This window comes from Dipodomys ordii, unplaced genomic scaffold, assembly GCF_000151885.1.
Source record: "Dipodomys ordii isolate 6190 unplaced genomic scaffold, Dord_2.0 Scaffold7, whole genome shotgun sequence".
In the NCBI taxonomy this organism is placed as follows: domain Eukaryota; kingdom Metazoa; phylum Chordata; class Mammalia; order Rodentia; family Heteromyidae; genus Dipodomys; species Dipodomys ordii.
In genome coordinates this window covers 14,278,588-14,294,521 of record NW_012267223.1, presented here as the reverse complement: position 1 = coordinate 14,294,521, position 15,934 = coordinate 14,278,588, and the positions used below count along the sequence as shown (strand labels likewise).

General features: G+C 36.1%; 1 protein-coding gene across 2 annotated transcripts in view; it reads left to right on the top strand.

Moving 5' to 3' along the window:
• Positions 1–15,934, top strand: part of Stxbp4 (syntaxin binding protein 4) — a 127,476-nt gene that overhangs the window by 27,646 nt on the left and 83,896 nt on the right. The window contains exons 7-9 of one of the 2 annotated variants that reach the window (XM_013008845.1): positions 26–117; positions 6,350–6,446; positions 9,285–9,376. In XM_013008845.1, coding sequence (XP_012864299.1) covers positions 26–117; positions 6,350–6,446; positions 9,285–9,376 — 281 coding nt within the window. The remainder of the gene's footprint in view (positions 1–25; positions 118–6,349; positions 6,447–9,284; positions 9,377–15,934) is intronic. The other variant, XM_013008844.1, reaches the window with a different exon arrangement.

Sequence of the window (15,934 nt, the reverse complement as noted above, 5' to 3'; positions counted from 1 at the left end):
TAATATGCACCCTGTTGTTTCTTAGATATTGTTCCTGCCTGTGCTGAAAATGATGGACCACAAGGAAAGATTTCCCTAAATCCCTCTCTTCGCTTTAAGACAGAGAAACTGGAAATGGTAAATCCCTTAAATTTTCATTTTTTAAAATAGGACGCCAACAGAGAAGAAGTATTCTCATTCTTGAAGAGGTTCAACTACTAGAGCCACTGATTTCTTGAAGTTCATTATTTGCAATTAAATAACTAAATGAATGACAACTTGGCTTTAAATTACTTAATGATTAACTTTGGATACTCGTGGTAGTCCACTAGTACAAAACAAAAATAACACTTCTTGCAATTACATTGATATACAAGTTAATCAGTTTCTTTCTCTTTGGCATGGAGAAAAATATGATGGTTTACAACTGAGAAGCCATGAAGACATGAAGTAAGTGATATAGAAGTGTAGTAGGATTTGTATGTAACAGTTCTACAATGGAGGGGTGTCTATTATTCAGTTTTTTAAGAAGAGCTAATCAGGGAATCAATTATAAGTTATAGTCTACCGTAAAATGAAATGCCATTTGCAGTCAAAATAAGTGAACTACCTTTGCAGATCATATTGAGCAGTTGTGAAATCATCATTTTTTATAAGTCCTAAAGTGCAAAATCATCCGATGCCCACTAAATTTTAAAAGATTATAGCATAGTACTAAGACGCTGGAAAATATTCCTGAGGAGAATAAAACATTCAGATTTTCTACCTGTAGAAGAAATTTTAGGATGATTAAAAAAAAAAACTTGAAAACTACTTACCAGCTTTCCAGTGAGCTGGGAAGGAAAGTGTGCTATACTGCTTTTTATATGTAATATGAATTGTAATGCTGACAGTTCAAAACTTTTAGCTTCCTGTGTTTTTTTTGTGAATGCTATTTTGGGAAGAATATGAAATTTCCTACCTAGAATGAGTATCCACTGTGCTTATTCCCATGTCATTACCTTTGTGTGGTGCTGTAATAGTAACTTCCTCATTGTCAAGTTAAACCCCTTCTCCAAATGCTAACTGAAGTCCATCCAGCTCATTCAGACCTGGCTTCCTAAAATAGATGAGGAAGATATTGCCTTAATAATTGTGTATATCTGTAATACTAACAATCACTTTGTACTGCCTCATAATCTTTTGTTTCCTCTGTGTGTGTGTGTGTGTGTGTGTACATATGTGTATTCTTATTAGGACTTGAGCTCAGAGCCTCATATTATTGCTTAGCTCTTTTTCTCAAGACTTGGCATTCTTCTCCACTTTTGGCTTTTCGATGGTTAATTGGAGGAATTTATAGCCTCTCAGGTGTGTCTACCATGTCTGGCTTCTAACCGCAATCCTCAGATCTCAACCTCCTGAGCAGCTATGATTTATAGACATGAACCACCAGCACCCATCTTCTGTGACTCCATCTCCTTTTTATCAATGAGACTATGTGCTTCTTTACCTTTTATTACCTACACCATTTATACATCTCACTTTGCTAAGAAGGAAAGGAAAGATCTCTCTTCTTGTCCATTCCTAGGTTCATGGCAGAAGTAACTACAACAGAAGACAAGATAAACAAGGGAGAATCACACAAACTAATTTACAAACTAATTGTACATAGAGGAACCTTTGGAAATGAAACCAAAGAAACAGGAAAATATGTATTTTTAAGCCTAGGTTAATGAAGAAGGGATAGTCTTGGAAAATTAGATGTAGGAGTATAACATAATAGTACCGGTTCACGGGGCTGGGAATGTGGCTCAGTGGTAGAGTGCTTGCCTTGCATGCCTGAGGCCCTGAGTTCGATTCCTCAGCACCACATAAGAAAAAAGAAAAAAGCCGGAAGTGGCTCTGTGGCTCAAGTGGTAGAGCGCTAGCCTTGAGCTGAAGAGCTGAGGAACAGCGCCCAGGCCCATAGTTCAGGCCCCACGACCGGACCCCCCCCCAAAAAAATGGTACCGGTTCAGATTCTTCTCTGTGTCCCTGTATTTTCAAAGATAAAGTATGTACATAATATAAATGACTGTAATGTGCTTTAAAAAAGTTCACTTAAAACACTGTACTATTGTAAAATTTTAAAAGCAGAAATAGGTCTAAAATGTATAAAATAAAATCTATGATGATTTTATTTACTGATAATTTTTAAACAGAACATTATATGTAATGAAACAATTTGTGCAAAAAAATACATATTTTATATAAATTTATATATAGGCACCATATTCAGAGTACAACTCTGGAAAGTGACGCACCAAGTTGTCACTTGTGTTTGTCCCTGGAGCTGTGGTTCTCAAGGGCAGAATTGTAGCTTTTCTCCTCAGGGGACATTTGGCAATGTCTAGAAACAGACTTGTCTGTCAATATTGGAAGGCTGCCTCCAAATTAGTAATCAGCTGAAAACTCTTTGTATGAAAATTTAAAACATTTCTAAATAATTTATGAGCCAAAAATATGGATAATGAACATGTAAGAAATGTTTAATCTCACTTGTAATTAGGGGAATTTAAATTAACAATACATATCATATCCAACATATTGACAAAAATGATAATGTGAAACAGCAATTGCTGTTAAGAAAGTTAAAAAAGTAGTATTGCTATACTGGTTGCTTCAGCCAGTTTAAAAATAATACCTAATGCTGGGTGCTGCTGTCTCATGCCTGTAATCCTAGCTACTTAAGAAGCTGAGTTCTGAGGATCATAGATCAAAGATATCCTGTGACTCTTATCTCCAATTAATCAAAAAAATCCAGAAGTGAAAGTATATCTCAGTGCTAGAACACCAGCCTTGAGTGAAAAAGCCAAGCAAGATCATGAGGTGCTGAGTTCAAGCCCACAGACACAAAACAAACAATATTTAATAAAATTAGCAATGTGTATTCCATGTAACTTAACACACTCTGGTGGAACAAAAGACTGAGACACTTCACACATGCTTAAAAGGAGACCTTTATTCTGCTTTGTAATAAAATTGATTGAAATAATTTTAAAAGCCAATTAATGAGAGAATTGATCCTAAGAACCATAATCTAGTCATAAAATGAAATGCCATTTGCAAAAAATTAAAATAAACGGACTACTTTTGTAGCTAATATCGAGCAATTGTGAAATCATAAATTTGAAATAAAACAAAAGTAATTGGTCAAGGTATCCTTTTGGATATTTACTCTGCATGTAAAACTCTAAAATTATTACTGTAAAGGTGATGTACAGCAGGATCACAGTTACAAATGTCAGGTAATAGTACATTTCTTTTTTAACAGTGTAACCTCTTCCCTGGTTTTCTCCTAGTTTTTCCCCTTCCAACCCCACCCATGAGTTATAGTTCATTGTCAACATTTGTCTAGTGAGTATCACTACTGCATTTGTTCATCCTTTGTCCCACCATATTTATGCTCCCTCTTACTCTCCTCAAAACAGAATAACTTAGAACCTCTTCTTTCCATTTCTGGAGTTTATTTCAATAAGCATCATTTTATATGATCATATGGACATAGCTATTTAGCCTTTGTGATCCTCTCAAGAATATCCTTGTTGGACCTCACTGTGTGAATGTCTAAAGTCTGATATAATTTATCATGTCCAAGTGTATTTTTTTGTCCTTTACCATCCAGTGTGCTTACTCATAGATTTATAGGCACTTTCTAGTACAGCAAATGAGGAAAACTATACAACCTATGTTTCTTTGGGTCTAACTTACTTTGCTTAATATAATTTTTTCCAAATCTTTCCATTTCCTTACAAATGGTATCATATCATTCTTTCTGATAGAAGCATAGAATTCCATTGTGTATATATACCACATTTTCTTAATACATTTGTCTTCTGAGGGGCATCCAGGTTGATTCTGTTATCTTGGCTATGGTGAACAATGTTGCAATGACATGTAAAATTTTAAATGCAGCTGGGCACTGGTGGCTCGTTCATATAAGCCTAGCTATTCTGGAGGCTGAGCTCTAGAGATTGCAGTTCAAAGCCAGCCTGGACAGGAAATTCTGTGAGACTTTTTAACTAACCACCAGAAAACCAGGAGTAGAGCTGCGCCTCAAAGTGGTAGAGCACTAGCCTTAAGCAAAAAGAACTCAGATACAGCACCCAGGCCCTGAGTTCAAGCCATGTGACTGACAATATTAATAATAAATTAAAATACATAAAATTAGAGTACATATTGTTTTGGAAATATCTGACAATATAATAAGTAATATTGAAATATGGACAGGAAAGATTACTAACCTTACGAGAGCAGTTACTGCTGCAGAACAATAAAGCTTTCAATTAAATCTGACTATATATACATTTTTATATATTATTTATAATATATATTTATATATATAAACTTTAAGCAAGTACCAATGAGTATTTGATGATAAGCTATATGCTCTATTTTATTGTAATATTGGTAACATTTTGTAGAGTAAAATAACACTCAAAAGCTAAAAATCTTCATTCCACATTAAACAAGCAGGTAGATGATGCTAGCAATCTTAAGACACTGTTGAAAGAATGTACCTGCTATTCTCCCTTTCTGTCTCTGTCTTAACTGTGCAAACTGCATGCCTGTTGGTTTTAGTTGTGTTAAATTACATCTGTACTCATTGTATTTATGTACATGTTGTCCTCACCCTGCAGATCATCAGCCTTTTGAAGGTCAGAACTATACCATTTGTCTTTACCCTCTATGTGGTTTTGTGCCTATAGATAGTAAGCACCAAATAAATATTTGGTGAGTGAAATGACACGCTTGAAAGTATTTCAAAGGTTAATTACAAAGAATAACCTGTGACTACTTTTTAGTTTCAATGTGATTGGCCCTGTATATTCCTGTCAAAATCTACTGTCATCTAGTCAGTCCCTATGCCTTAGTCAAGATTAGTTTTGCTATATATAACTGGAGAACCTTAAATAACAGTGGTTTCCATTAAAAACTTCTACATATAAAGAAGCAAGGAAGAAAATAGTTCAGAGATGACAATGGATGCTGTACAGTTTCAGGGACTCACATATTTTAGTCTGGAAGAGAAAGATGGTGTCTATTCCACCATGTTTATTGGGATGCCTTGTGGTCAAGGTGACAAGTCACATTCCAGCAGTAGTTTCTTTCTTCTTTTGCTATGCTTCCCCTTTATGAAGGCTTGAAGAGAGAAGAAAAAAAGAGACAGAAAGTATATATCTCTACATCTGACAGGAGATTTCCTGGAAATCTTCCTCAGCTCTTCATTTTTTTTTTAAAATTTAATTTAATTTACTTTTTTTTTTTTTTTGGTGCTAGTCCTGGGGTTTGAACTCAAGTCATAGGTACTATCTCTGAATTTTTTTTTTTCTTTTTTGGTTGTGGGGCTTGAACTCTGGGCCTGAGTGCTGTCCCTCAGCTCTTCAGCTCAAGGCGAGCGCTCTACCTGTTGAGCTACAGCGCCACTTCCTCTCTGAAATTTTTTGATCAAAGCTAGTGCCCTACTACTTGAGCCACAGGTCCACTTCCAGCTTTTTGAATGTTAACTGAAGATAAGAGTCTCACACTTTTATTCCTGGGCTGGCTTTGAACCATGATCCTCAGATCTCAGCCTCCTGAGTATCTAGGATTATAAATGTGAGCCACAGGCACCCAGCTCCAGCCCTTCTGGTAGTTCATTGGTTAGGACATAACCCTATGACCTCATGGAGCTGCAAAAGGGATTTATTAGGTATTTTAGCTGGCAGTGTTCCTACCTAAAAATTATTCTTGGTTCTTTTGCTAAAGAACAAAGATATGAAGAACAGTGGAGGATAAGTAGTAGACTCTGAATTTTTATTCATGAATGAGGCATAAATGGAGAAAGTACCTATGAGAGAAGAGCATGATAGAAGTGAATGCCAAATTTAGCTTATTTTCATTACTGCTTATGTGAACCTACACCATAAAAAGGCAAAAATTACAATATTTTCTACTTAACCCATTTCCTGGCAACTTCAGTTTTGCTCTCAAAAATAAGATGACAACCAAATAATCTCAAGTTTTTTGAGTGTTAATTGACGTAATAGGATTCTTTTACTATTTTTCTTCTGCCAAATCATATAAGCTAAGAAATAGTTTGATATCTATTTCTTGGGCTCTGTTTATAAATGTACAAGGAGCAAAAGTACTCACCTGTGTGGGAGGGAAGGAAATGAAATGGTGGCAGAATAAGGAAAGATACCTTTTATAGGCTATTAATCTTTAAGTAGCCCACTTTCTCTGGTTATCTGCTTCTTTCTGGTCTGTGATATTGACTTTTTTTCCACTGCATTGTAAAATCATGTTAGAATGAAAAGTTTTACTCTTTGGAGATTTGGGAATTGCTTTACATAAGTCCTTTTTCTACCAGGCTTTAAATTATCTTGGAATTCAACCCACAGAGAAACAACAACAAGCCTTAAGACAAAGAATACCAGGAGACTCAAATGGAACAGTGTCTTTTGGAGGTAATATTAAGTTATCATGTTGTATTCATACAAAAAGGTGGGGGGAGAGTTACTGAGACACATTTTCATTAAGAGTACATATCCTACACTGGTGGTTTATACCCTAAACTACTCAGGAGGCTGAAATCTGAGGATCATAGTTCAAAACCAGTCCAGGAGGAAAGTCCATGAAACTCATCTCCAATTAAGTACCAGAAAAGCCAGAAATGGAGTTGTAGCTTAAGTTGATAGATCATTAGCCTTGAGTACAAATGCTCAGGGTTGATGCTCAGGTCCTGAGTTCAAGTCCCAGGACCAGGCCCCACCTCCCCCTTTCCCCCCCCCAAAAAAAAAGAAGAATACATAGAGTATATATCCTTGCCAGGTGCTGGTGGCTCATGTCTGTAAATTCTAGCTAGTTAGGAGACTGCCAGCCCAGGCAGAAAAGTCTGTGAGATTCTTATTTGCAATTAATGACCAGAAAATCAGAAGTGGAGCTGTGGCTCAAGTGGTAGAACACTGGCCTTGAGCAAAAAAGTTCAGGGACACCACTGAGCCCTGAGTTCAAGTCCCATTACCCAGCACAAACAACCAAAAAAAAAAAGAGGGAGAGAGAATGGAGTACAGTACTATTGACCAAGCCTGTAATCTAGCCTTTCCAGAGACTAAGAAAGTCCCTGAGACTCTTATCCCCAATTAACCAGCGAAAGCTGGAAGTGGAGCTTTGGTTCAAGTGGCAATGCATTGTCCTTGAGCCAGAAAGGTACAGAATAGGACCCAAAGCCCTCAGTCCCAATTACTGGCATTAAAAAAAAAGTATATCCTTTCCATATCCTTTTGTGGAGAGATTGAAACCTAAAACCACATGTACTATATGTTTCTTTAGTGCTCAGAAACCTCAACTAGAATTACTGGCCTGCCTGGGTCAGCAAAAAGGAGAACTTTACTAGAACCTTTGAGCTATAAAATATCAATATTAGTAATATATGCTTTTATGTATTGTAAAGAAACAGTAGTAGTGAAAGAAACAATAGGAAATATAGAAGTCCTAGATTACTTTTTCTCTGTTCAGCGTTTTCTCATGGTATAAAGGTTTTTATGGTGTAATTTAATTATCCTTACTGGAGATAACATAACAGACCACTTACTGACAAACTAATATTTACACTTTTTATGACTGACAATTTTGATTTCTCAGTAGCTGATAATACATGTCTATATTTGTTATTTAGAATTTTGATATGTACAGTTTTTTATTGATATTTATATATTTGTTCTGCTACCAAAAATGTTTTGGATGCAACCATTTTTTCTATTACAGCATTAAGCATTTCAACATAGATACTTTATTGTATCATAGTAAAAAATCTGTGTTGCTTTTTTAAAAAAAGAAAAACATTCACCTTTTAGTTTCAAAGCTATTGCGGAAAAAGTTATTTTGGTCTCTATTTAGAAATAATCCTAAATTAATAAGAACAAGAAACAGAATCATGTGGTCTAGCCAAAGCCAAAGGACAGATGATTGATGGGAATGAGAAAAGTATAGAAAATAAAGGAGTGAGTAGAGGCAGGAAAACCCAAATAAATGTCTGTAGATGAAAGAAATTACAATGGAACTCGAAAGTATTAACAAACTAAACACTGGATTTATGCAGGACATTTAAATCAAGATTGTTAGAGAAGTCTGAGGTGAATCATACATGCTGTTCCCAGTCGCTTTTCTAACTGTCTCACACCTATCACACTCTTACTCCTCCAGGGGAAAAGAAGTAGATTTCCTTGAGAAAATTAAATGTATTTCCTTGAGAAATTAAACCTGTCGTTGCCAGTTACAGAGAATTTGGGGGAGTAAATGGTGAATCATGACTCATAACACACACCAAGTTTTCTCAGCGAAATTTGTAGCCATGGATTCTTGCTGAAGAAGCTAAACAGAAATGTCTGCTGACTACCTAGTTGCCCCATAGTGAAAGCTGCCCTTGACAAGTTACACACACAGAATTTTCAAGAAACTTTTTTAGTGCCCGATGGTTAAATATAAAGTTATAGACAAGGGGTTACCAGACATTTAGAGAGAGCTCCAAAGTAAGGGGTAAGGGAAATGATAAATAGTAGAGGAGGACTTCTAATAAAACATTGAACTGTAATTGACATCTTTACAAAGACAAACGAAGCTAAAGCATCCATGAAATGAAGATAAGATGTAAAAAATATTAACAATTAAGGAACAGGGATCCTTGTAAATTGAAAATAGCATAGCCAAAATAAAATGAATGAGTTCAGTAGATTGCTCTCCTATCTGAAGAAGGTTATGGACTTTGCTGCTACTTAATTACCAAGAGGTCCTGGTACCAACTGATACATATGCAAATTGGAAAGGGTAAGAGGACCTCCCACAGGGAGTGTTGAGAAGATGGAATTGCTAAGTACTATGCCTGGCATACAGAAGTTGTTAAATAACCATTGGCTACTGCTGTTTCTAAACCTCAGTTTTTCCTGCTGGAAAAGTTATAAGCCATAATTCAATCCTATGTTTCGAAGAAAGTTTTGCTCATAATACCTTTGTCATACTTCAAGTCTTGTTGGAGAATTAGATATCTGTGATATATTTGCTTTGCTGTCTTAACTTGGTAACGAAGCAAGGTTAAACAAAGCAATAAGTTTGCTTATCTCTTCTTATCTGAACTTACAATTAACCTGCCCCTTCAGTCCGTATTCCATTAAAATTCAGTAATGAACTATGTAAGTTAAATTGAAGCAGTAGTTATAATACATAGTTTTTGATTTCATATGGAGAGAGGTAACATTTGCTGAGATGAGATTACACTATCTCTTCTTACTCACGTGTATTTGCTTTAGATTTTGTCCAGGTTGCCAGAGATTTGTTTTGCTTGCAGTTGGATGAAGTAAATGTTGGTACACATGAAATTTCTAACCTCATAGACTCACAGGTAGAGTATGTGTTGATTGTTCTCTCCAATGTAGAAGGGTCTTGATGGAATGTAAGCCATAAGTCTTGAATGGATGGGTTGTGTGGCCTTCTCTTCATTTTTCTCTGGTTGATTTTTTGGCAATTATACAAATTAGATAATAGATAGATAGATACAGATAGATCAATAGATAGATAGATATTCCTTGAAAAAATAAAAGAAATGCTTACTTATTTAAAATTAACAGTAAATATGTGTACAACTTTTCTCAGCCTTTCTGGTCTCTCCCATTCCCCAGATCACAGATAGTAACTGTTAGCTACCTAAAATAATATACAGTATAACCAGGTAGCTAAACAGGTGTAATTATGGTGTGTGAGCCCATTCTAACCTATGTTGATTCACTGTCGTAAATGCAAACTGAAGAACCATTTGTAACGTTGTCTACCCCATGACCAATGAAATCTTTCTTTACTATCCTTATGAAACATAGCTTCCATTATGTGACAAGGATCCTAGGTACGCTTCCACACCTAATGTTCCTTTATAAATAATGGACAGTCTTCTGCTTCTAGAAATCAGGGTATTGCTCTTCAGCCTTCTAAAATCATAGTTTTATCTGTTTCTATACTGTGTTGAAGTGCAATCGTGAAGCTTTTTAACTTCCTAAGTATGAATATTATCAGATTTTTAGTTCTTCTCACTAGGGAATTTGGAATTGTTAATTTTTTTATTTTTTATTGTGAAAATACTGTACAGAGGGGTTACAATTACATGGGCAAGACAATGAGTACATTTCTTATCAAGCATTGTAGCCTCCTCCTTTGTTTCTCCTTCCCATCCCTTCCCAGCCTCCCCCACCCCCCCACCCAATCCTCCCCCCCCACACACACACCAAAGTTGTTAATTATTTTTTTATTTTTATTTTTTGTCATTCGTGGGGCTTGAACTCTGGGCATGGGCACTGTCCCTCAGCTTTTCAGCTCAAAGACAGCACTCTACCACTTGAGCCACTTCTGGTTTTCTAGTGGTTAATTGTAGATAAGAGTCTCACTGACTCTCCGGCCTGGGCTGGCTTTGACCTGTGATCCTCAGATCTCAGCCTCCTGAGTAGCTAGGATTACAGGCATAAGCCACCGATGCCCAGCTGGAATTGTTCATTTTGAAGGGAGACTTTACCCAGATATGTTAGATATAACGTACATATTTAATTAATTTAAGATTAGGTTTAATTTATCCATATGTGACCACGTTATTATTCTACTATCATTTAACAGTCTTTCCTTCTGTACTTTTGCCATTGATGCAAATCTTAATAAATATCTCATTAGATACAAATCTTTTCCTAGAGCTAATATTCTGTTCTATTGATTCAGTTCTCTCTACCAGTATACTCTTACTATAGCTTTATTATACTAGGTTTATTATCTGATAAGTTAGGCCATTTTTTAAAATTTTTTTATTTAATTTTTTCTTTTTACTTCATGATTCTTATCTTGGACATGATCTTTAAAATATTTTCGCTGTGATAACAATTCATAGGTCTTGTTTAATGCCACAGTCTTGCTCAGTTTGTTTGCTTGGCCGTTTGTTCTACACCTTGAGCCATTCCTCCAGCCTGGACTGATTTCAAACTATGACTCAGATCTCAGCTTCTTGATTGGCTAGGCTTAGAGTCAAAAGCCATCAACTTCTAACATATTTAATATAATTTAGTTTTAGAAATAGTATAAGAATACATGATTAATTTTGAACAAAATGTAATTCTCTCATTTGGAAAATAATGCATATCACTGTGTATGTGTGTGTGAGAGAGAGAAACAGAGGGAAGGTGGAGAGGAGAGAGTGCCTGGGTGCTGTCCCTGAGCTTTTTTGCTCAAGGTTAGCAATCTTTCACTTCTGGCTTTTGGTGGTTAATTGGAGATAAGAATCTCACTGAACTTTCCTGCCTGGGCTGGCTTTGAATTTTGATCCTCAGATATCAGCCTCCTGATAGCTGGAATTAGGAATGAGCCCATCATTACCAATTTGCATGTCACTTTAAAATATTTTCTTTTCCTTTTTTAGTTAGTAAGCAATTTCTTTTATTAGTAAACATTTGCCATAACAATCACCCATTAGCTAATTGTTCAGTACTAACTGTTGATGGCAGAGTGTGTTTTTTTTGTTTTTTGTTTTTTTATTGCCAGACACTCTTCAAAGCTGTCATGCCCAGTTTTAATAAGGAAAGGCAGAGGTGGCTTACAATATGTCAGTGAAGTTAGAAACTGTGGAGGCAGGGTTTTTTTTTTTTTTTTAGAAGTTGCAAAGAGATACTTATGCTCTGAATTAGTAATTAATTTCCTTTTACCAACATGATTTTAGGGCAGATAAGCATGTGTTTAATTGGTGATCATTTGATAACAAAAGCTTAGGGCTAATGGCAGTTGTGTAAGAAGTTCTGCATGCCAGTAGTTTCCGGCTATAACCTCAAATCAAAATGATGTACAATACTCATCAAATTTCATTTGGCACATTCTACTTATCACCACACAGAAGATAACATCGCAGGTACTGTTATTATTCATCTATCTATCCACAATAAGAAAATGGTTTTTTCCACCACACTCATACAAATAACCAAAACAAAATGCTCTCAAAGCATCATGTACCTTTTCTACACTCACTGAGTTATTATTTAATAATACTCAACTCTATTTTTTTATTGACTCTTCAAATTCATTAGTGGCGAATGTAACACATTTTGAGAAACAGTATTGAAATCACTGCTTCCCAACTATCTTTGCAAAGACAACTGATCATTTTGTAGCACGATTCCCAACTTTTCTCAGTTAAAAGCAATATAGTGTACTCAGCTGTCTCAGCTGATCTGTGGTTGAGGAGGCTGAGAGTCTGTGAGGGTGGGGAAATTCCATCAGGGCTGTCCCTTTAACCATCTTAGTTTCACAAAAACAGGGACAAGTTCATAGTCATTTTGTTACCAAATGCCTTTTTTCTCATATATTATTTTTTTTACTAATATAGCATGTCGTGTGTGTGTGTGTGTGTGTGTGTGTGTGTGTGTGTGTGTGTGTGTGTGTGTGTGTGTGTGTGTGTGTGTATTCTGGCTTGACCTCAGGGCTTCACATTCTTACTTGGCTTGTTCTCTCAAGGCTGATGCTGTACTACTTGAGCCACATGTCTACTTCCAGATATTTGCTGGTTACTTGGAAAGAAGAATCTTGCAGACTTTTCTGCTCAGTCTGGCTTTGAACCATGATTCTCAGAACTCAGGCACCTGAATAGCTAAGATTACAGTCTTGAGCCACCAGCATCTGGCCTAGTTTGTCCTCTTCTTAATTAATTTTTTAAGAATACTCTCAGCGAAATGCAACGTACATGCTCAATGATTTTAGGTGTGCAAGTTGACGACTTTCTATTCTATACCTCAGGTGGAATCATCATTTGAAGTCTCCTTCACATTAGCCTCCCTACCAACTGCCCATTCCCACTCCCTCCTATAACTACAAATTAGATTTAGAACAGGATAAATTACTTTTACCTGTTCTTGAACTTCACAATAAATAGAATCATAAGAGGAGGTACTCTTTTGTACTAGCTTCTTTTCTCATCATTTTGTCTGACTCATGAGAGTTTTTGAGATGTTATCTTTTAAGTAGGAATTGCTGAGTCAGCATAAGGCAGTCCTACTTTTATTTGACAAAGAACTTTTGGGTTTGGGAGAATATGGCATTTAGAACCAAAAATATAGTTATCTTGCTGTGAGTCTAATCATCATTGCTATATTAAAAAATTCACACAGCGCCACACCTGCTGTTGGCACAAGGTTAAACAAAGAGGACACGAGGCTGGAGCCTGCATCCAGCACCACTCCAAACTTAGCAACTGGGAGCTGTACTCCCATAAAATGTGATAGTTTTATCCAACTGGTCAAGGTTTGAGAATGGATCATCTTGAGAATACAGCAAGAAGACTAAATTTCTTAAAGTAGATTTCATAATCTCTGTTCTTATTCAATTAATTTAATAAGCAGATGAAACAGAGGAGAAGAAGAATAAGATCAAAGTAAACTGCATGTGATCAAAATTGAGTAATATGTACTTTTCCTGAGTGACAATATACATGGTATTTCTCACAAGGTATACAGCAGGAAACAATAGCCTCTCCCTTAGGGACTTACTTAAAAGAGAAGAGGTATGTCTTCATCAACTATCCTGTTCAGGGTATGGTGTTAGATTTCATGGCGTGTTATATTAAGAAAGTTGAAACGTGCCCAATATAAGTATACTGAAAAGTCATGTACCCAAATAAGTACCTTAAAAAATGGTGCACTGTATGTTAAAGCAGTAATAGTAACAAAGCTTAGAAGAATCAGTTGGCATTTGGATTAATTTTAAAAGACAAGTCGTATTCTCACCAGAGGTGAGCAAGGAATAATAAGAGAGTAGAATGAACTGATAAAAATAGATGTGATTGTAAGCAAGGAGTAGTCCAATTTTTTAATGGATAATTCTTTAGGCCTTAAAGGGTAAATAGTGCATGTAAAGTTTTGTAATTTACTCGTTAGTCGGAATTCATTAAAGAGAATCATGCCATCACCAAAGTACAGTTTTAGAAAGGGCAGCCATATGTGTTAAGTTATCTAGAAAGGAAATGAAACTGGTAGTGGTCTAACTGGGGACTATGGAGAAACTGCAAATGTAGAATAACAATAACTAAACTAAGTAGTGGTGAGAAGAATGGGAAAGAGTGATCAAGCTAATACTTGCTCTGTATAACCTCGACGAGGATGTCATCAGTAGGACTTTCTGACCAAGGGAGAAGAGTGAGGTAAAGATAGCCCCTAAAGTTTGATTAGAATGATGATGAATCTGATGCTATATTACTAGATATGGGAAATAAGAATAAAAACCTTATTCAAGGCAAAGACTATAATAGGTAGTGCATTAGAAAGTGGGGTGGGGGGAGGGGCGTAAATGCTGATGGAAATAAGTAACCAAAGGCCAGGGAACCAAATGCCAGAAAAGGGATTGGGAATATTTTGGAGAGTGATAATTGAAGCATGACAGTAAATGTGATCGCTCAGTTTGTAGGGAAAGGGGGAAAGGGACAAACGTTGGGGAACCACCCACTCTCTGTCCCATTTAAGCAGCAGAAATAAAAATAAGTCATTGAAAGCAGCCTACATATTCAGAAGGGTAGATGAGATAGGAGGATATCACAACCTAGAAAAGAAAGTGTCAAGTAAAAAGGCCTGAGTGATCTTATGCATAAAAGAGATGTTAAAGTCGTTGGGGGCATTTACTTTGTCAAAAAGCAGTTTTAATTGTCAAATTGCATATACTGTCTCAGAAATGTGGATTTAAAAGGAAAAGAGTGTGAAATTCCCAAAGAAGCAAATGGAATGAACAGTAGAAAAGGAAGAAGAAAGGGGGAGGGTTGCACAGAAATTTTTAGGTGAAAAGAATCAACACAGTCATACAAAATTTTATAAGGGAAGACAATTATTGAATGTGTTCATAATGGAAAGGCTTATCAATAAAATTAGACTCACCAAAGAGATGGATGGAAAAGGGACTATCCAGAATTGATAGAAATAAAAATAAATAACTAAAATTATACCGGTAGAGCAACTTGAAAGGGAGGGGAAAGTTTAGATATAGCACAAATTCAATGACTTGCTGTGTCTCTTGCTGTTTCTAAACAAAATTGTAGAAAGCAAAGGGATGTTCCTTTCAGTGTTATAATGATTCAAGCCCCTTAGGATCCTAAAGGATATGGTAACAGCCACACTGGAAAGGAAGATGGAAACTTAGGGAAAGGAAGGTCTGGTTGGAAGTCAGTTTGAAAATAAGCATTTGCCTAGAATCATTGGTATTGTGTAGCAACTATATTTTTAATTTGCTGTGTGCATACTTGAAATATATTTGAATAAAATTTTATTTTAAAAAGTCTTGCACAGAGGAGCATGCAAGAAATTAACATCCACTATCCAGTTCTCTAGTTATAATGTTTTGTTGAGTTGTCAGTAATATCAATGGAATTACAAACTTTTTAAAGTCTTAGTTTGTCCTTTGGCTGTTCAATCTATTATTTTGCCACTTTAAATGGCTTCCTTATATGTGGTTTACCTCCAGCATATTAAACTCTGAAGTTTATGATCACATTCTTATGGGTTTTTTTGTTTTTGTTTTTGGTCCGGTCCTGGGGCCTGAACTCTGGGCCTGGGCGCTGACCCTCAGCTCTTCAGCTCAAGGCTAGCGCTCTACCCCTTGAGCCACAGCGCCACTTCCGTCTTTTTTCTTTTTGCTTATGTAGTGCTGAGGAATTGAACCCAGGGCCTCATGCATGCAAGGCAAGTGCTGTACCACTGAGCCACCTTCCCAGCCCCTATGATCACATTCTTAAAATCCCTGACTGTAACAATAAATTTCTACAACTTCATCATCTAAAATTTTATTTAAAATATTTTGTGGGTTATTTTTGTTGTTGTAGTACTAGGGTTTTAACTCAAGACCTTACACTTACTAGCAAAGCACTCTATACTTGAACCATACCCTTAGCACTTTTTGCTTTTAT